Here is a 21,661-nt window from a genome sequence, read left to right as displayed (position 1 = left end):
TTAATTCTGCAATGTTTTCCTTGAGCGTATCAAGACAGCCGCCTGCTTCCCCGACTGGATGAACAGTGCCCTTTTCTTCTTTGTCAGTGGTCTGTTCCTCTCTTTTTCTCTCCTTAAAGAGTTATTTATTGATTTGAAAGGCAGAATAAGAGAGAGAGACAGAAATCTTCCATATGCTGGTTCACTCCCCAAGTGCCTGCAACAGCCAGGATTGGGCCAGGCTGAAGCCAAGAGCCAGGAACTCTATCCAGATCTCCCATGTGGGTAGCAGAGGCCCAAGCATTTGAGCCATCTTCCAGGGTCTTCCCAGGCATGTTAGCAGGGAGCTGGATCGGAAGTGGAGCAGCAGGAACCCAGAGAGGTGCTCCAATATGGGAATGCTGGCATTGGAAGCGGCAGCTTAGCCCATCGCACCACATCAGCCCCAATGGTCTGTTATTCTTAAGATCATTTTCACATCCTTTCTATAGGTTTTACTAAAGTAAAATTGTTTGTTCCAGGTTCATTGCATCCATTATCAATGGATATATTTCACTGGGGAAATAGTGGTCAGAATTGTCCTAACCTCTTTTTTTTTTAAGATTTTATTTATTTATTTTAGAGGCAGAGTTACAGAGAGAGACAGACAGACAGAAAGACAGACAGACTGAAAGGTCCTCCATCTGTTGGTTCACTCCTCAAATGGCTGCAATGGCCGGAGCCGGGCTGTTACAAAGCCAGGAGTCAGGAGCTTCTTCTGGGTCTCCCACGCAGGTGCAGGGGCCCAAGCACTTGGGCCATCTTCCACTGCTTTCCCAGGCCATAGGAGAGAGGAAGAGGAGCAGCAGAGACACGAACCAGTACCCATATGGGATGCTGGCGCCAGGGGTGGAAGCTTAGCCTACTATGCCACAGCACCAGCCCCTATCCTAGCTTTTTTTTTTTTTTTAACAGAAGTTTCTTTTTTTTTTTTTTTTAAATTTTTAACAGAGTTAGAGAAAGAGACAGAGAGAAAGGTCTTCCTTCCGTTGGTTCACCCCCAAAATGGCCTCCGTGGCCAGCACTGTGCTGATCCAAAGCCAGGAGCCAGGTGCTTCCTCCCAGTTTCCCATGGAGGTGCAGGGGCCCAAGCACTTAGGCCATCCTCTACTGCCCTCCTGGGCCACAGCAGAGAGCTGGACTGGAAGAGGAACAGCTGGGACTAGAACCCAGCGCCCATACAGGATGCCAGCGCCGCAGGCGGAGGATTAACCAAGTGAGCCACAGCGCCACCCCCTCCCCAGCCTTTAAAGTGCCTTTTTTGTTTATTTTTTCTCAACGAGAAAATCAGGTATATATGTAATATGCACTTGACAATACAGTGATCCCAGAGTTTCATGGGGAAATACTGTCTTCATGCAGGATTGAAAGTGCTGACCTCAGTGGGGCAAAAACTGACAAAGTGGTTACACTTTCAGATGTGTCAGCACCTGCCCAAGTCTGCCAGCCTACAGGACTGCATCCATATTATCCAGTCCTTACCGGACGAGGACACTCCCGAGGTCTTAGGAGTGCACCCTGAAGCCACGAGGAGCCACAGGGAGACCCAGGGCCAGGAGCTCATTGGCAGTCTTATCGCCATGCAGCCAAGAACAGCCCCTACCAGCCTGGACATCAGGTAAGGACTCACTAGGCTAAGTTAGTTGAAAATGAATGCATATGCTTTTTTTTTTTTTTTTTTTTTTTGACAGGCAGAGTGGACAGTGAGAGAGAGAGACAGGTCTTCCTTTGCCGTTGGTTCACCCTCCAATGGCCGCCGCGGCCGCCGCACTGCGGCCAGCGCACCGCGCTGATCCAAAGGCAGGAGCCAGGTGCTTCTCCTGGTCTCCCATGGGGTGCAGGGCCCAAGCACCTGGGCCATCCTCCACTGCACTCCCTGGCCACAGCAGAGAGCTGGCCTGGAAGAGGGGCAACCGGGACAGAATCTGGTGCCCCGACTGGGACTAGAACCCGGTGTGCCAGCTCCGCAGGCAGAGGATTAGCCTAGTGAGCCACGGCGCCAGCTGCATATGCTTTTGAAGAGGCAAAGTACAACACTTGTAGAGAGGTGGAGAGACTAAGTTCTCCAAATGAAGCAAAAACAAGTCCACGTACACACAGTTAGCAAGCGTGGAGTAGTTATCTCTATTGGGTGGGTGAGCTGTACTTGGTGAGAGGTGTTTTTGAGTGGGTTTGTTTAAATGTGGAAGGTGCCCGTCTACTTCTGATGGACGGGAAGGTTACCACCATAAATCGAAGGACAGTGTAGTCAGGAGGAGCAGCCACATGCTTCGAGGGCTCGTGTTTCCATCGGTGCCAGCACTGCACGGCCTCAGCTCTCAATGGTTTGACTGCCACGTGGCTGCCCCACCCCACCCTGCCCCACAAAGTATGCCCAGCTGTTTATATCTGCTCAGTGGTATGTAACACTCACATACAGCCTTCCTCCCTCTCTGTCTTCCTCACTCTGCCTGGTTCAAATCCCAACTCTACCCCTCTTGGTGAACTCTGGGAAGTCAGTTAACTCCTTCTGGCCCAGGTTCCTCATCTCTAAATCAGAGACAATGTTGGCATCGACCATGAGATTGTTCTGAGAGTCCAGTGAGTTCCTTATGCGTCTACATTCAGTGTAGAAATCTAATTTTTAAATTCGTAAGTCTAACAAATTTTAACAATCACTTTTTTATAAAGACCACTCCCAAAACTGATTGGAGGGATTACTTTAGAACCCCCGAACTGGATCTGCTTGCCTGACTTGCAGCAGACCAATCGCTGGTACTGGGGAGGTGGGAGAAAGTGCAGAGCAAGGAGGCAAGGAGCTGGGCTCGCTCCCCAGGCTCCCCAAGGCATTAAAGGCAGTCCAGCTCAGAGCTCCAAGCTGGCATGAGCAGGGCATGCCATGGGCCTCTGGCTGGTCCACAGGGCATGTGGCCTGCCTTGGATTGGTCAATGGTAGGGGCTAGTATGTTTCTTTGGGAATGGCAAAGGTGGGTTGCGGTCTGCTGGGTCTCAGGATAGACTGGATGGTACTTCCTCTGATCATGGCCTGTGAGCTCCTACAAAGCTCTCAGAATAGAGACTGGCCTTGCTGGTAACTGTGGGGCAGTTCCAGTCCTTGTGACTCAATCTGCAGGGTCGTTCAGAGTCACTGCCAGCTAAGGAAGAGATCAAAGGCATTAGGGGCAAAGGCTCAGCTTAACTTTTTTTTTTTTTTTAAGATTTATTTATTTATTTGAAAGTCAAAGTTACACAGAGAGAGAAGGAGAGACAGAGAGAGAGAGAGAGTCTTCCATACACTGGTTCACTCCCCAAATGGCCACAAAAACAGGAGCTGCGCTGATCCAAAGCCAGAAGCCAGGAACTTCTTCCAGATCTCCCACATTGCAGGGCCCCAAGGACTTGGGCCATCTTCTACTACTTTCCCAGACCACAGCAGAGAGCTGGATTGGAAGTGGAGCAGCTGGTGCCCATATGGGATGCCGGCACTGCAGGCGGCAGCTTTACCCTCTATGCCACAGTGCTGGCCCCTCAGCTTAACTTTGAAAAGGACTTTTAGTAGTGTCTGGTCCCACTTACAAACCTAATCAAACATTTCCAAATATATTAATATTTGTTATAAAGTTAATGTATGCAGTTATCTGTCAATATTTTTTATAAATCTAATAATTAAACATGATGAATATTAAATTATCTAATATTTTATGTCAGTTTAGCTAGATTTCCACCTAAATCATAAATTTAAATCAATTTCTCAATGATCTTTCTTAAATTGTAGTCAAAGATTGACTTGTAAGAGCAAACAGGTATGATTCTCTTAAACATTACAAATATTCAAAATGCTGTCTCAGCAAAATATACATATATATATTTCTACTGCAATTTTAATTTGTCACACCTATTTATACCTAATTCTAAGTTTTCCCAGAATTAAAAGAGCCTCACTAACAACCAGCTGAATCATTTCAAATGATTTTTTACTTTGTCTTCAGATTAGAAAAAGCAAACAAATAGGCCAGTGCCATGGCTCAGTAGGCTAATCCTCTGCCTGCGGCACCGGCACACCAGGTTCTAGTCACGGTCGGGGCACCGGATTCTGTCATGGTTGCCCCTCTTCCAGGCCAGCTCTCTGCTATGGCCCGGGAGTGCAGTGAGGATGGCCCAAGCCTGCACCCCATGGGAGACCAGGAGAAGCACCTGGCTCCTGCCTTCGGATCAGCGCAATGCGCCAGCCGTGATGGCCATTAGAAGGTGAACCAACAGCAAAGGAAGACCTTTCTCTCTGTCTCTCTCTCTCACTGTCCACTCTGCCTGTCAAAAAAAAAAAAAAAAAAAAGACAATAATAGTTCCATCCCTGTGTTCCAATTATGCATTGTGTAACACTTCTCTGTGCTCATAGATTGGGTTTTACATTTCTCTGGATCTTGTGAATTTCTTTCTATGTACTTCTGAAATCTCTGAAGCAATTGGAATTCTGCACTTTGCTATAGTCTTCCTGTTTCATTGGACCACCTGACTCATATCACAGTGACGCGTGATTGAATTCTGACTGTAGATCATATTCCACAGTCATAGTCATACTACCCTGAATGCGCCCAATCTCGTCTGACTGTGGATCATGGCTTTGGCTGGCATTGGATAGTATCTTAAAAAATCCTTCTACTGACACAAATCTGAGAACACTGAACTCTGATTTCACTGACTGAATGAATATACTGAAGAATATATACATGTATATATACATATGCATACACATATACACAGACAAACACTCTGCTACAGAAGGAAAGCTGAGAAACAAGAGTACCCAGGTGGAAACCCCAAGATGTTCCATGTTATCAGGTTGAATTTTCTGTAGACTTTACCCATCTAAAGATTAGTTTTATACCCAGTACACCAGTAAGAGATGAGATGATTATAACAGAGCGCTTTTGGTTAACATGCAAGATACCCTTTTTAATGACTGGGCATTTGGGGAGGCTACAGTCATCCCAGCCATGCTTTCATCAGAACGCATTAGAATCTTGTCTGTGGGTCTTGACTAGAAGGATCTGTCCTATTCTACCTAATTCTTCATTATTTGAATTCCACTGTGAAACCCAAATGTAGAGCTATGAAAAAAAATATGAAAAGGAAGGAAACAAATCACCCCAGGCTGTTTGTAAACTGGCTGGGAGGCAGCACTGCTGGGCTAAGTACATAGCAGAGGCCCAAAGGTTATCTCCCCCCTTGCAGGATGCCCTTCGTCTGCCTGCATTGTCTGTAGGAAAATCGGGAGTGCAGTAAATGGAGTCCCCAGAGAGAACAAATTCAAAAGAGACGTGTCCCATTCCCTCATCCACTGTCCAAGGGAGGTCCCATCCCCACCTTGGCCCTGGTTTCCTGGTCTTTAGAAGGATTCTGGAGGCCGGCGCCGCAGCTCACTTGGCTGATCCTCCGCCTGCAGCACCGGCACACCAGGTTCTAGTCCCAGTTGGGGCACCGGATTCTTTTTTTTTTTTTTTTTTTTTTGGACAGGCAGAGTGGACAGTGAGAGAGAGAGACAGAGAGAAAGGTCTTCCTTTGCCGTTGGTTCACCCTCCAATGGCCGCCGCGGCCGGCGCACCGCGCTGATCCGATGGCAGGAGCCAGGAGCCAGGTGCTTTTCCTGGTCTCCCATGGGGTGCAGGGCCCAAGCACCTGGGCCATCCTCCACTGCACTCCCGGGCCACAGCAGAGAGCTGGCCTGGAAGAGGGGCAACCGGGACAGAATCCGGCGCCCCAACCGGGACTAGAACCCGGTGTGCCGGCGCTGCTAGGCGGAGGATTAGCCTAGTGAGCCGCGGCGCCGGCCCAAGGGGCACCGGATTCTGTCCCGGTTGCTCCTCTTCCAGTCCAACTCTCTGCTGTGGCCCGGGAGTGCAGTGGAGGATGGCCCAAGTGCTTGGGCCCTGCACCCCATGGGAGACCAGGAGAAGGTGCCTGGTTCCTGGCTTCAGATCGGTGCAGTGGGCCAGCCGTAGCAGCCACCTTGGGGGTGAACCAACAGAAGGAAGACCTTTCTCTCTGTCTCTCTCTCTCACTTCTAACTCTGCCTGTCAAAAAAAAAAAAAAAAAAAAAAAAAAAAGGATTCTGGAGAGCCCCTCCAGTACCAGTGCCTCATGTCACAGCCTCACCCAGGCCTGTGTCACAGATGGTCTTCCAGTCCCCACCACTGAGTGTCACAGCCTCACCCAGGCCTGTGTCACAGATGGTCTTCCAGTCCCCACCACCGAGTGTCACACGGGCTTCCTGTGACCAGCACTGCATGTGTGAGCAGAGGAGTGTGACCGGCAGTCAGACGGCTGTGAGGCTGCGCACTGGTCATGCTCTGTCCAGCCGCCTCCTCCCTTTCACTCAGCCTCGGGACGTCCTTCATGCATATGGGGTCACGTGATGAATATTTTACAAAGACCTCCTAGGAAAACTTTAAAAGAACATAATTCCTGACAATTGCCTAAGGGCACGGGACAGTTTTCCCGTCCGTAAGCAGGAATGGACCCTGCCATGTCCGTCACATCTCCCCTAGTGGATTTCGCGGTTCTCAGAAGTTCTGTTTGCCCTGAGCTGGGACTCAGACAGGAGGCCCTCCGAGATTAGACATGGTTGTGTCACAGCCTCCTCTGAATTCCTTTGGCAGCCCCCCGCTGAGTAATGAGGAACTGGTGGCAGAGATGTTGAGTGACATGCTACGGCGGCTGCCGCTGACAGTGGAGAGGGAAGAATGCACCGGCACTCAGAGCACGCTGAGGAGCGTCATGGCAGGCCCCGTCTGGGAGTCTCTGTGCAAAATCGAGAGTGGTAAGCACGGAGACGGAGTGGCTTCCCCTCGCTGCAAAGGCAGGGTCAGGGCAGAAAGTGCCACGCAGGTAAAAAGACGAGCCAAGGGAAATCCCCCGGCCACCTGTCTCCCCGCCGGGAGGTGAGGAGCAGAGAAGAACGTGGTCCTGTGGGTTAAGGTGGAGCAAACCATCGAGCGGCAGCGGGGTCCCCGTTCTCTGTGCCTCCTGGCACAGCGTTGTGTGCAGTAAAGTGTAGCGGGTTCCCTGGTGGGGGACCTTCAGACTCCGGGGAACCCAGGGCGAAGGGCAAGCCCACAGCTGGCTCCAGGCTTGTCTGTGAGGGGCTACACTGTCAACCTGGGGTGATTTTCCCAGTTAAATGTTGACATCCACATTCTAACTCTTCAGTGAGGCTCCTTTTATAGCCACCTGTTGAGCAGCGGTCTGTCAAAATACCATCGTGGGTCGCACGATGACGTTATAGTCAACAGTGGTGGTTCCATAAGGTTGTGTCACCTGGAGACGTCACAGTGCCGTAAGTGATACACCCTGTGATGCTGGCCCGATGAACTCACCTAACGGCGCACTTGGCCGCGTGCACCCCGTCATTAAACAATGCAGACTGCAGCTTTCCTGTTGGTGAGTCTCAGTCAAGGACCAGCAAATTAGGGTGCAGGATATGTTTTGTTTTTGCTTAATGGTTGAAAACATATAAAAGAGAATAATACTTTATGCTACATAAATACATGGAATTCACATGTCAGTGCCCACAAATAAAGCTTTATTGAGACAAAGCCCATGCTTACGGGTTTACCTGTTATCTCGGGCTGCATGTATACCACGAGGGGAGAGTTTAGTAGCCATAACAGCACAGTCCACAACCCTGAAATACCTGCCGTCTGGCCATCCACAGAAAGTGTTTATCAACCCCGGTTGAGAGGTAATGAAACTCCTTTAACTTTCTAAGCTTATGTCCTCCCTGGAAAGCCTTTTTCACGTGCAGGATATCAAAACTTTATCTCCTTTTTAAATTCAGGCCACGATTTCCTTATCCATTGTGTTTTGCTGACCTTTTTGAGGCAAGAAATTGGACGATTTGATAAGCTGTTGTTTGTCATACATAAATCTTTAAGAGATCTTCAGCTTGCTATGAAAGGAAAGATCGTCATGACCCAAGAACTGGAGGAAATCTATGACTCCTTTCTTAATGCGAGGGTGCCTCCACTGTGGCAGGTAAGAAGAACTGCAAGGAATCTGTGACTCCTTTGTTAATGCGAGGTGCCTCCACTGTGGCGGGTGAGCAGCCATCGTGTCCTGGCGCTTGCTGCCTTGAATGAATGCCCAGGCGCAGGAAGTGGTCCCCTGTGGCGCGTTCCTGTGAGGAGGCTACGTGACCATAAGTACCGCTGCGCACTTCTGGTGTGAATCTGTATTTTAAAACTTCTTAGAAGGGAACTTGATGATTCCACCTAAATTTGTCTTGGATATGTTTGTCATAGGAGTGTCTATAATAGCATAAGTTGAAAACAACTTGAATATGTATTAATAGGACTATTAATTATTACTATTAATTATTATGTAACCATGTATTAATAGTTACATAAACCATAGTGCATCCAAATAATGAAGTATGTGCTGATAGGGAACAATTGCCAGGTTGTATTGTCTAAATATTTTTAAAGTTTCAGGAAAATGTTATTTTTAAGGATTATAAAAACAGATATATTTATGTAAAACGTACATGCTTGTGAAGCACAGGTGTTTGAGATTCAAGAAACCCAAATGAAAGTTCTGGAAGAAGAAGCACAAACAGTTGTTAACACTGACTACCTTGTGCCAAGGAAACTTCAGGGTCTTGTACGGAAAGAGATTTTACTTCTACATTTTATATTTTGTGGTATCTCATTGTGCTATTCTCATTTTTTATCATACTCATTTTTTAATTACTATAGGAATTTAAGTGTTTGCACTTAAATTACTTCTCTCAGCAATTGCAGTCTGGATTATTTGGATGAGTCTCTCAATGAAAGCAACTAAAATGCTTGATGAACACTTTAAATATTATTAAATTTATCAAAGAGCTGGTAAGAGCTGCTAAGCAAGATGAACAGGTCAAAACTTAACACGGGAGTTTTAAAAGGTCGGTAGGGATGGGCATTTGGTCTAACGGTTAAAATGCCACTTGGGACACCCAATCCTGTATCACACCGCCTGGCTGCTTGTCCTGGCTCCCTCTTGATCACTGTTTCCTGCTGATGCATGCACTGAGAGGCAGCAGGAGAGAGCTCAAGTGGTTAGATCTCCGCTGCCCACAAGAAAGATCTAGGCTGCGTTCCCAGCTCCCAGCTTCCACTCGGGCCAGCCATGGTCATTGTGGGTATCTGGGGAGTGGACCAGCAGATAGAGTTAGCTTGCTCTCTGTCTCTCAAAAATTTTAACAGATTTATTTATTTGTTTTTTTGAGAGGTAGAGTTACAGAGAGAGGGAGAGACAGAGAGAAAGGTCTGCCATCTGCTGGTTCACTCTCCAAATGGCCACAACAGCCAGAGCTAGGCTGATCTGAAGGCAGGAGCCAGGAGATTTCTTCTGGGTCTCCCACGTGGGTGTAGGGGCCCACACAGTTGGGCCATCTTCTACTGCTTTCCCAGGCCATAGCAGGGAGCTGGATAGAAAGAGGAACAGCCGGGACTTGAACCCACCCATACAGGATGCCGGTGCTACAGGTGGAGACTTAACCTACTATACCACAAGGCCCGCCCCTTTTAAATTCTTGATAGAGTATATAAAATGGTTTGCCCTGAAGGTATTTGCTAATCCTGAAAAAACAATAGCAAAGTTTTGGATTTATTGGGGGGGGGGGAGGAACAAAGCCAATCCTAGACCCCACCCAAGGTAAGGAGTCTGGTAAACTGCACACCTGCTCCACAAGTTTCCATATTCCCCTTAATGTGGACCTGGAAACAAGTCCCCTCCCTCAGCCTCCAGGGCTCCATGTGTACAAATGAGTGACGAATGGGGAAAAGGGAAAAAGAACAGCCAGTGCTGAGCAACGATGAACTGCAGTTGCCCCCTTAGTGGACTCACAGCCCGCAGCGGGTGTGCAGCACGTCTGCAAAAATGCTCGCAAAGCTCCCCCGGGAGAGGAAACACGCAGTCTAGGCCTCAGGGATTCTGTAAACATTTTGCAAGGAGAATGAATAATCATTCAAAAATAGACAAGCCTACGTGAAAACGAGGAACCCTGAGTGAGAATCACAGCAGAAATCAAGCTAATGCCAGGTGACCCAAAGACTTCAGCTGTTTGAACGGGTCAGTCTTAGGTCACAGCAGGATAGGATGTTGACAAGAATGAGGAGCTGAGTGAGTTACATGCTTTGGGGAACAGGAAACTATTCCAAATGACATAGCAGATTTGAATAAGAATCCAGCAGAGCCTCCAGGAACGTAAAGAATAAAACATAAAAGTTAGTGGACAGGTTGTACAGAAGCCTGCATGGACATAGCTAGAAAGAGAAGTACACCAGAAAATAGAGGAGAATTTACCCAGAATGCAAGCCAAACAGACAAAGGAATGGGAAACAGGAAGGAGCTGTTAAGATTCACAGAGGTCCAAAACTAAGTTTAATTGAAGTTTGGAGGCCGAGAAGAGAGAGCCGCACCAGAGACAATAATTAAAGGGACAGAGCTGAGAATTTTCTGGAACTGACAGATGTAAGATGTCCAGTGAATCCCAGGCAGGATAAATGTTGAAAAGAAAGAAAACACGGGCCGGCGCCGTGGCTCAATAGGCTAATCCTCCACCTTGCGGCGCCGGCACACCGGGTTCTAGTCCCGGTTGGGGCGCCGGATTCTGTCCCGGTCGCCCCTCTTCCAGGCCAGCTCTCTGCTATGGCCAGGGAGTGCAGTGGAGGATGGCCCAGGTGCTTGGGCCCTGCACCCCATGGGAGACCAGGAAAAGCACCTGGCTCCTGGCTCCTGCCAGGATCAGCGCGGTGCGCCGGCTGCAGCGGCGGCCATTGGAGGGTGAACCAACGGCAAAAGGAAGACCTTTCTCTCTGTCTCTCTCTCTCACTGTCCACTCTGCCTGTCAAAAAATAAAAAAAATAAAAAAAAAAAAAAAAAAAAGAAAACACATCTCACAGAAATACATCGTAGTGAAACTACAGTAAACCAAAGACAAAAGTCTTACATGCAGCTAGGAAAAAAAAAAAAAAAAAAAACACTTTCAAAGAAATGAGAATAGTATTTTCTATATATTGAAAGACTTTTCACTGTTAAACTGAAACAATACATGCAATTCTTTTTTCAAAAAACAGACCAAAAAGAGGGGTAGAAAAGACAAACTCATCATTTTTAGTCAACGCAAACAGAAATCCTGCAGTGCAAGAACTGAAAAGGGTAAAAGTGATACACGTAAATACATTTTGACAGAAATATGCATGTCTAGGGGCTGCTGGTGTGGTGCAGTGAGCTAAGCCGCCGTCTGCAGTGCCAGCATCCGATATGGGCGCCGGACTGGTTCTAGTCTCGGCTGCTCCTCTTCCGATCCAGCTCTCTGCTATGGCCTGGGAAAGCAGCACAAGATGGTCCAAGTCCTTGGACCCCTGCACCCGTGTGGGAGACCCAGAAGGAGCTCCTGGCTTCGGATCGGCGCAGCTTCGGCCATTGCAGCCAATTGGGGAGTGAACCAGCAGATGGAAGACCTCTCTCTCTCTCTCTCTCTCTCTCTCTCTGCCTTTCCCTCTCTCTGTGTAACCCTGACTTTCAAGTAAGTAAATAAATCTTTAAAAAAAAATTTGAAACAAGATGATCTAAAATAAAAGGTCAACAAGTAACACATATAAGCCAAGGTTGGAAAGTATATAGAATTTTTAAGTCTTATATGAAGGTTCTTCAAAAAGTTTGTGGAAAATGGAATTAAAAAATGATTTAGTGCCAAAATTGTTTGAAATCTATGCATAGCTCTTTCATAATACACATTTTCCATGAACTTTTTGAACACCTTGTATTGTTGAGGATAAAATTAATAATGACCCTTAGATGACAAATTAAATAGTCATGCTTTAATCATTAGCATAGCCATTGAAACAATTTTTTTAAAGATTTATTTTTATTTTATTTTATTTTATTTTTACAGGCAGAGTGGACAGTGAGAGAGAGAGACAGAGAGAAAGGTCTTCCTTTGCCATTGGTTCACCCTCCAATGGCCGCCGCAGCCGGTGCACCACGCTGATCCAAAGGCAGGAGCCAGGTGCTTCTCCTGGTCTCCCATGGGGTGCAGGGTCCAAGCACTTGGGCCATCCTCCACTGCACTCCCTGGCCACAGCAGAGAGCTGGCCTGGAAGAGGGGCAACTGGGACAGAATCCGGCGCCCTGACCGGGACTAGAACCCGGTGTGCCAGCGCCGCTAGGTGGAGGATTAGCCTATTGAGCCGCGGTGCCAGCCAAAGATTTATTTATTTATTTGAAAGAGTTACACAGAGAGAGAAGGAGAGGCAGAGAGAGAGAGGTCTTCCATCTGCTGGTTCACTTCCCAGATGGCCGCAACGGCCGGAGCTGTGCCGATCCGAAGGCAGGAGTTTCTTCCAGGTCTCCCACGCAGATGCAGAGGCCCAAGGACTTGGGCCATCTTCTGCTTCTTTCCCAGCCCATAGCAGAGAGCTGGATCAGAAGTGGAGCAGCCGAATCTCGAACTGGTGCCCATATGGAATGCCAGCATTGTAGGCTGTGGCTTAACCCACTACGCCACAGAGCCAGGCCCCACACTGAAACAATTCAAACAGATTGTTTTAACTTCTGCAACAGTACAGGATGCTTCTCACATTGGTACCTGAATTAAGAATCTAAAAGATTGAAATGTCATGTACAATGTGGTGTCAGCCATATTAAAGCATTATAAATCCTTGCACTGGAACATCAGGACACATGTATAAAAATATTCAGAACATCATAACGGTGAAAGTTCTGGAAACAACTCAGATGTGCCATCCACAGTAGAGTGGGTAAATGCACGACATGTTCACACAGCCTACCATGCAGTGGTGACAGTGAATGGCTATAGCTGCAAGCATCCCAGGGCCAAGTTCATAGACTGATGAAACTGTGTGCACAGGCAGAGCCCAACCTCGTGACTCCAGAGTCCATATGCGTGAAGTTGCCAACTCACTAAGTTTTTTCTCCACGCCAAAATCACTATTAGTTTTCAAAGTCTGCTGTCATGTTTTTGCCCTCACACTATTAACAAGTGTTGCTTTTCATGATCTATTTAGTGCCACTGTTTTTGCTTTTGTACTTTTTGTTGGCAATTTCACTACAGAAGAAGGCCTCCGAACATGGGACTGAAAGGCTGTCCGCTATTCCCAAGCACAAGAGGCTGTGATGTGCCTCACAGAGAAGATAAAAATGTTAATTACGCTTTTTTCAGGTGTGAGTTGACAGTGAGGAGTCTGCAATCTATGTTAAAGTGTCCAACACAACGCGCCTAAAACAAGGTCATGTGTTGATTGGTTGATTAAAATACTGTGGCTGGGAACAGTGGTTCAGTATTCACTCATTTTGCATTCATAGCAACCTTATAGAATGTGATTACTAAAAAGAAGGAGAATGAACTATAAATGTGTATGTGTGTGTGCACATGCATGAGTGTACAGAAAGGAAGAACTAAAGGAAAACCTACCAAAATAATGGGTTTCCTCTGTGTGACAAAATTGTGAGTAATTTCCATACGTGGTTTCTGTTCTTCCATATTATCATGATATCTTTAAATTTAAAAATAAAAACAAAACAAAGAGATGAAGAGATTTCTGGAACTTGGCCTTAAAGAAGAAAACCAAGTTAAAAACACAAAGTTTATTAGACCAAGAAAAAAAACTCTCCATGGAAGATCTGGCAACAGAGTGAAGTTCTCTCTGGTAGCTAACACCGGCCCTCCCAAAATACTGGATCATACACCAGATTGGGAACCTATGTAGGATACTCTAAAAGATGGTCAACAACATATGTTATCAGGAAACACAAATGAAGAATACAGAGAACTGAAGCTTCACACCTATTAAGACAGATAGAATCCAAAAGATAGATAATACCAAGAACTGACCAGGATGTAGAGAAACTGAAAACTTCAAATCCCACTCGTGGGAGTGTAAAATAGTGCGACTACTTTGGGATATGGTCTTACATTTTCTCAAAATTTAAACGTAGAGTTAGCCTGCCTTTGCTGTGGTTCGAATATGATTTGACCCCCTAACTCCTGCAGATTTTTAAGCGTCAAAGTCATACGTTAGTGATATTCAGAGTGGAAACCTAATCCCACCATGGAAGTAAGGCCATCAGACCTAGTGGAAGGTCGTTAGGACACGGGGAGGTGGGGGGGATGACCTCATAAGTTCTCAAAAGAGGGTTGTTTAAGAAGCCTGTGCCTGACCCCAGGCACCCTCTTCCTGGCTCACCCTGGGACCCTTCCTGTCTGCTCCACCACCCACCCTGGGCCCCTTGCCACCGCTGGAGCCCAAGCCGTGCCGTTTGGTCTCTGAACCTGCAGAAACGGGAGTCACAGTAAACTTCAGCTGACCATTTCAGCCAGGAGGAGTCACAGCGTATGTCCTCGTCACAACTTGCATACCCGTGTTCCTGGCAGCGTCACTCACGGCAGCTAAGGGAGGAAAGAATGCAGCGGACATCGACTGACAGAGGTGCAACCTTCTACTGCTGTGGTGTGAGCGGCCCCTCTCCAGCTCACGCCCTTGACAGTGTGGAGAGGTGGAGAGGTGAGGCCTCCAAGGGCTGACGGGTCAGGAGGCTCCACCCTCGTGAGTGGATTAGGCCATTGCAGGAGTGCGGCTGTTGCTGTGGGGCTTGGGCCCCTCGTTGACTGCTCAGGCTCAGCCTGCCTTTCCTCCAAGCGACAACATAGCATGAGGACACTCCCCAGCTGCCGGGCCGTGCTCCGGGACACCTGTCTCCAGGACCAGTATCCAAATCTCTGTTCCTCTGTGTATTCTATGAAGACACCTACAGTGAAGTGCTACCCAGCCGGCAACGTGAGCAGAGTACTCACAGATGCTGCAGCCTGGATGAGCCCTGAAGACAGCTGTCCTCTGCCAAGTGAAAGGCCACGTGGTGTGCGATTCCGTTTACATGAAATGTCCCAAGCTGGCGAATCCACAGACAGAGCAAGGAGCTCGATGATTACTTAGAGCTGACTGTGAAACGAAGGAGGAGGCCTCCCCTCCCTGGGCCCGCTTTGCAGCGCACGAGCAGGACGGAGAGTTGGGTGGCTTGTGTCCTCAGAAGAGCATGCTGATAAACAAGGGGCACAGAAGACAGAAGACAGACTGCAAGGATTGGCTCAGAACTGGAGGGGACGGGGGGCAGGGGAAACAGGGGGATGAGGATGTAGGGCAAAGCCAGGAGGCAGAAATGGCTCACACTGATGGCACATGAGGGTGCCGCCCCAGAGGCAGAACAGGGGTGGAGGGAATGGGAAGGTGTGAGCAAAGCCTCCAGCCAGGATGGGAGGCTCCCGGGGCCTCCCCCAGAGCACTGGTAAGATGCTGCTGTTTGCCCTTGGGTGGTTCCCGGATTCCTCGTCTGTGCTCTGTTGGGCAGTGACATCCTGTTGCCAGTCCACTCCTCCCTGCACGTGAGTCCATTCCCAAAGTTTGCAGGAGTATTCCTGATGATCCCAATGACAAATTATAAAAAACCTGACCTGCCTGTCTCAATCCCAACAGAAACACGCCTACGAGTCCTGCAGACCCCTGAGCTCCTGGGTGAGCAATCTCCTCCAGCGGCTGAATTTCCTCAACACCTGGGCCAAAATGGCTTTCACCGCAGTACACAGCCGGTACGGATGGAAGCCGCTTTCCCCCGCTTCCTTGTTGTTTTGTGCAGCCTAATGGGCTGCAACACAGCCTCACAGGCCTGGGCTGTCTGGGTTCTCGTAGCAGCATGTGAACTAAGCAAGGGAGGGACTCTTGGTTGTGCTTAGGATGATGAAACTCAGACTTAAGAAGTTGAGAGTCTCGTCCGAGGTCAGTGCACTCTGAGACGAGATAAGACAAGAGCCCAGTGCGTTTCTCTTGCTGCTGTCCCACAGTGTGTGCCCAGAAACCGGCAGGGAGACAGGAAAGGAAATAATAGTCATTTCCATGCAGCTTTTAAAAACAGCGTGAAAGGCAGGAGCCTGGCTGACATTTACCAAGTGGCTCACGCCAGTCTTCAGTCCCCTGACAGCTTGGATGGGAAGCGTCACCATTACCTGCCCTGTTCTAGAGATGAGGGAAGCGAGGCTCAGGCCTGGAAATAACGTACCCGCGGTTTCACAGGCAGCAAGTGCCAGTGCTGGGCTTCCAACCCAGCAGTCTGCACCCAGAGTCTGTGCCAGGCTGCCTCATGGGCCTGAACTGACAGTGAGGCTTCGAGCGGGTGTGGACATCTGACCTGCGTTTCCAGGTGGCCCCTGGAGGTGCCTGTCACTCAGAAACAGTCGACAAGGTTCCCCCAAGGCCCAGCTGGGGTTCCTGTGGCAGTCACCCTCGAGGTCTCCCTTTTCCCTCACAAGCGTCCAGCCATAGCTGTTTTCCCCACAAATGCGAAAGTCCTGAGTTGGGAGCAATTGGGGTAAAGAGGGAAAGGGGGCGCTGGGAGGGACAGAAAGAAATTGCTGGATCGTTTGGGGCTGTGCATTAGGGTGCCCTTAACCACCCCGTGTGGGATCCGCCTTCCAACAGGTGTCTGAGACTGGTCTCGTCTGTTCCGTCATCTAGCCAAACCCCCAAGCCCGTTGCTGACCCAGAAAATGTTTCCTTTGAAGGATTCCCTGCGAGATACTGGCTTCCTGCGTTCTTCTCTCCACACGGTGAGCGTTGGAAGCAGGAGACCCCAGCAGGGTTGCACTCAGTGGCTCTGCACGCTGTCCCTCCCCTCCCCACGGTGGCAGCACCTGAGCCCGCACAGGTGCCAGGGCCTCTTGCCTGCACTAAGGCAGACCCTCCTCCTTCTCCACTTGCCTCTTGTCCTCGCCCCAAAATAGGCCACCCTCAGCAGACCCCGCAGGTGCCGCAGCAGGTCACCTTCTTGATTCTCTCATGTCAAAGGTCAACACTAGATCCTCCCAAAAGGCCCGTGCAAGGGAGTGGAATTGGCCACCTTTCATGGGGTTGAGTCTATGCCTTGGCTATTCATCCACATATCACTTGAACGAGAATTGATGACGGCGTGTTTGGTGGGACCTGGGTCCAGCTGCTCAGCACAGCTGTCCAGCAGATACAGGAATTAGGCAGGTGTTCCGACACAGTGTGGGCAGCAGGCGAGAAGGGGCCTGGGAGGGAGCAGCACTGGGCTTCAGGCGCCGCGAGGACAGGCACCTGGTCTGCTTTGCTTGCCTTGTGCCTCTGGCCTAATCTAGCCCCCAGCACCAAAACAAAGGGATTTGAAGAATGAATGAATGGCTTTTTGAATTCCTATGTGAATGAATCGGAGGATAAAGCAAGGAGACCTTTGCCAAGAGCTAGAGGAAAGTACCCCTAGAGAGACAGACTTCAGAGGGATCCAGAGATAACTTCCAAGATGAACCGGCTTGCTGCTGGTGACGGGGGAGCCGGGTGGGAATCAAGGAGCCCGAGTACCGGCACTTAGGTGGTAGCGTCCCATGCCAGGCGCCCTTCTGAGGGGGTGTGGCAACTGAGCCATTCAACTGTCAAGGAAATCTTTTGAGCTCGTTACTCTAACCATCCTTACTTGCAGATATGAAAACTGCAGCACAAAAGGGTTAAGAAAAATGTCAGGGGGCCCTGTGCTGTTAGCGTAGTGGGTAGAGCCCCGACCTGCAGTGCCGGCATCTCGTCTTGATGCTAGTTTGTGTCTTGGCTGCTCCACTTCTGATCTAGCTTCCTGCTAATGGCCTGGGAAAAGCAGTGGAAGGTGGCCCAAGTGTTTGGGACCCCGCACCCACGTGGGAGACCCAAATGAAGCTCCAGGCTTCTGGCTTCAGCCTGGGCCAACCCTGGCTTTTGCTGCCATTTGGCAAGTGAACCAGCAGATGGAAAAGTTCGTTTTTCCTTTCTCTTTCTCAACCCTGCCCCCAGTCACTCTGCCTTTTAAATATTTTTTTTTAATTGGGAAACGGGGAGGCTGGCATTGTAGCATGGCAAGTAAAGCCACCACCTGCAACACCGGCATCCCAAATGGACACTGGTTCAAGCCCACTGCTCCGCTCCCACCCAGACCCCTGCTAAAGTGTCTGGGAAAGCAGCAGAAGGGGCCCAGTGATTGGTCCCCTGCACCCACATGGGAGATCTGAAAGAAGCTCCTGGCTTCTGCCTGGCACAGCTCCAGCTGTTGTGGCCTTCTGGGGAGTGAACCAGCAGATAGAAGACCTTTTTCTGTTTCTCCCCCTCTTCTGGAACTCTGACTTTCAAATAAAAAAAAATACATCTTTAAAAAAAATTATCAACTATTTAACCTCTGCACTAAACTGGGACCAATATTCTTGTTAGAGAGAATCCCAGCCAGGGTGCACTGGAAAAAGGCAGTGCAAGTTAGAGATGCCAGGCGTTCCCTGCGGCCAGAGCAGAAGCCTGCGGAGGGAGAACGGTATAGGAGGCTGCTGGAACGGGACACAGGCCAGTCCCCAGGGGCTGTGCAAGACACTGAGAGGGAGTCGGCCCCATCCCAGGGCAGCAGGAACTGCTGAGTGTTCCGGAAATGCGATGCCGGGATCCGATACTGCAGTACAGAAGCGGGGAGGGGTCGGAGGAGCACAAGACTGGGTCCCAGGACTTAGGGAGTCTGCTTTGTCCTCCAGCAAGAGCTGCTAGTGGCCCCGAGTGGGGCGGTGGCAGGGGGACAGAAGGGTGTTTAGGAAGCAGAACGGACCAAACCGCACAGTCCGAAGCGTGGGGTGAGGTGCAGGGTCGCTGGCTCGGAAAGCTCATGAGCGCCACATTGTTTCCTCAAGCAGGGGGCACACCGAGGGGGAGGGTCCCCATTTGCTTCAGCCTCTCCCTGTGCAAGCCAGGGGACGCGGCCGCAAGCAGGGTAGCAGCCCCAGCGGGGGAACAGCCTCCTCTGTCCCCAGCGTGGCCTCGTGTCTGAGGAGGACTCCGACACCCTTGGTCTGGCGCTCACTCCAGGGACCCATCTTTGTTGCCAAGAGGGTATGGGACAATGGTGGGTGGGCCAGGAGGAGCTCAGAAGGGGGTGGGTCAAGCTGCAGCCGATTAAGCTGCCAGCTGCCGTGCAGTATCCCACGTGGGCGCTGGTTTGAGTCCCGGCTGCTCCACGTCCCATCCAGCTCCCTGCTAGTGCACCTGGGAAGAGCTGAAGGACCAGGTGCTTGGGTCCCTGGCACTCCCACAGGAGACCCAGAGGAAACGCTGGCTTCGACCTGGCGGAGCCCTGGCCAGTGCAGCCGTTTGGGGAGTAGACAAGCGAATGAAAGATCTCTGTCCCTCTCCCTGTGCCTCTCTGTAACTTTTTTTTTTTTTTTTTTTTTTTGAAAGACAGAATTACAGAGAGAGGTAGAGACAGAGAGGTCTTCCATCCACTGGTTTACTCCCCAGATGACCGCAACAGCCAGAACTGAGCTGATCCAAAGCCAGGAGCCAGGAGCTTCTTCTGGGTCCCCCACGTGGGTGCAGGGGCCCAAGGACTTGGGCCATCCTCTACCGCTATCCCAGGCCATAGCAGAGAGCTGGATCGGAAGAGGAGCAGCCGGGACTAGAACCAGCGCCCATATGGGATAAGGGCACTTTAGGCCAGGGCCTTAACTACTGCATCAGAGCGCCAGCCCCTCTGTAACTCCTGCAAATGAATAAACATTTAAAAAAAAAAAAAGTGGTTGGGGTCCCAGGAGTTACAGCTCTGCACCCTCCCTAGACAGAAGGGTGCTGAACCCCCAGATAACCCATGCTCTCCAGGGGGCCCATGCCCCGGCCAGAGGGGGTGCGGTCAAGTCCAGCTCATTTCTTTCCTGACCCCTTCTGCTCGCTTGCCCCTGCTCTGCATCAGAGGTGGGTGTCGCCGAGCCTGCGGGACGCTCTGGCACCCACAAGGCAGTGGCGGGGTGTGTTTCTCCCCAAAGCCTTCCTGATGGCTGTGCTCCAAGACTACGGGAGGACCCGAGGAATCTCCGTGGACGCCCTGACTTTGACCCACCACGTGATTTCTGATACTGCCGGCGTCGATCACGAAGAGTTTTCTGGAATTGTCCAAACGGAACTTGACAAAGTCAAGAGAGCCTTTAAGGTATGGGAATTCTTAAATGAATGGGAAGGGGAAATCCTTCATTCATTCACTCACCCATTCATTCCCTCGGCAAACCTCTATTCAGCGTTTGCCACAGGCCAGGCACTGGAGAGGCCAGGAACGAGGACTTGCTGCCCCCTTCCAGTCCAGCGCCATCAAAGTGCATCTCCCCCGTTCTCTTTCTGGGGGAAAGCAAGCACACGTGAGTCAGGATTTCAGTCAGTCCAGTAAGTGGACTTGAAGCTATCCCTGGTGTAAACGAAGAGGCGGTATTTCAAACTAACAAGCAAACCAGTCTTCGTGGCTGCTCCCTGTGCCTCCCTCTTGCAGGGCTCCGCCAGCAGCAGACGCTGGGGACCAAGTGCGGCCTGCAGTGTGGCCCATGGGACGCCCTGCCCCACCGCCCTCCTCCCCGACGTCTCAAGTCCTATCTGGTCTAGGAGTCTGTTTTTCTGTTCCAGGACCAATGCTTATCACATGTCACTTTTTTTAAACATGTTAGTATTGGAGCAGCTTGCAGTACATTTCCGTATAAACTCGGGAGAGATCTGCTACCCCTGTGACACCGAGCTTTTCCATAGGGAACCCAGCGTGTCTTTCCATCTCTTGAGGTCACTCAGAAAGCTTTGAGTGTTTCACACTCTTAGCAAACTAGTGTCAGGTTGTCCTGTTAAGTGTCTTGTCACTGTTCCTGTGCATAGGATTTCTAAGGCTCTGCGACTGCCTTTGTAGCCAGCCCTCTACAGGCAAACCTGAGGTTAGGCCTGCCCAAGGTCTCCGATACCAGCTTCAGGTCTGGGCTTTCCCACAACCGTGCTCAGGTTTAATGATTTGCTACAGAAGCTCATAGAACCTCAGGAAAGCTCTGTCCTAATGAGTTGTTTTATACGCAGCAAAATGATGTAAAATCCAAACTAGCCAAAGGAAGAGACACAGAGGTTGGCATCTGGCCGGGAGGGTTCCAAACATGAAGCTTCGTGTCCTCAGGGGCATGTTGCTCTCTTGGCATCAACCGAGCCAGCATGTGGGTGGAGTGCCTCCCGGCCAGGTGACTCATCCGCACACCCGTGCTAGTCTGCGTTATACAGACCAGAACCTACACACTTTGCTCGGTGCTCAGCGGAGGGAAAGAACAGAGGATTCACTCTGGAATTTGAGACAACACACCTTGGACAGGGATGATCCCACACAGGAATGGCGCCTCAGGCTGGTGCCCGAGTAGGCCAGTGACTTCGTGCCTGGACAGCCTCTGACGCTGCTTGTCTTCCTTAGGGCTCAGACTCCCCTCGCGATGGAGTTCAAGTTTTCGGCTTATTCATCGAGGGAGCAAGGTGGAACCACGAAGAAAACATACTGGAAGACTCGCGGCCTCGTGAGATGTGCTGTGATTTTCCCGACATACACTTTTTGCCAACAAAGGTAACCACCCAACTATGCGTCACGAAGTCCTAGACCTCTGAGCGTTCCCTTGGGAACACAAACCGCCCTTTCTGCTCCTCATTTCTTACCACTGCACAAGGGAAGGCTGATGTTAGATTTCAGATGTCAAGCAACATTTTAACCAGCCCCAAGTGGGCTGACAGTGTGGCACAGTGAGTTAACCCGCCGCCTGCTACG

At 49.9% G+C, this 21,661-nt stretch overlaps 1 protein-coding gene across 1 annotated transcript in view; it reads left to right on the top strand.

The window, feature by feature from the left end:
- DNAH14 (dynein axonemal heavy chain 14) overlaps nucleotides 1–21,661 on the top strand; it is a 344,335-nt gene that overhangs the window by 320,143 nt on the left and 2,531 nt on the right. Inside the window, exons 80-86 of the mRNA XM_070055424.1 lie at nucleotides 1,437–1,636; nucleotides 6,655–6,815; nucleotides 7,833–8,029; nucleotides 15,529–15,641; nucleotides 16,528–16,655; nucleotides 19,881–20,044; nucleotides 21,317–21,463. Of these exons, the coding sequence (XP_069911525.1) occupies nucleotides 1,437–1,636; nucleotides 6,655–6,815; nucleotides 7,833–8,029; nucleotides 15,529–15,641; nucleotides 16,528–16,655; nucleotides 19,881–20,044; nucleotides 21,317–21,463 (1,110 nt within the window). The remainder of the gene's footprint in view (nucleotides 1–1,436; nucleotides 1,637–6,654; nucleotides 6,816–7,832; nucleotides 8,030–15,528; nucleotides 15,642–16,527; nucleotides 16,656–19,880; nucleotides 20,045–21,316; nucleotides 21,464–21,661) is intronic.

Source organism: Oryctolagus cuniculus, chromosome 13 (genome assembly GCF_964237555.1).
Source record: "Oryctolagus cuniculus chromosome 13, mOryCun1.1, whole genome shotgun sequence".
Taxonomy (NCBI): domain Eukaryota; kingdom Metazoa; phylum Chordata; class Mammalia; order Lagomorpha; family Leporidae; genus Oryctolagus; species Oryctolagus cuniculus.
This window is presented reverse-complemented; position numbering and strand designations above follow the sequence as displayed.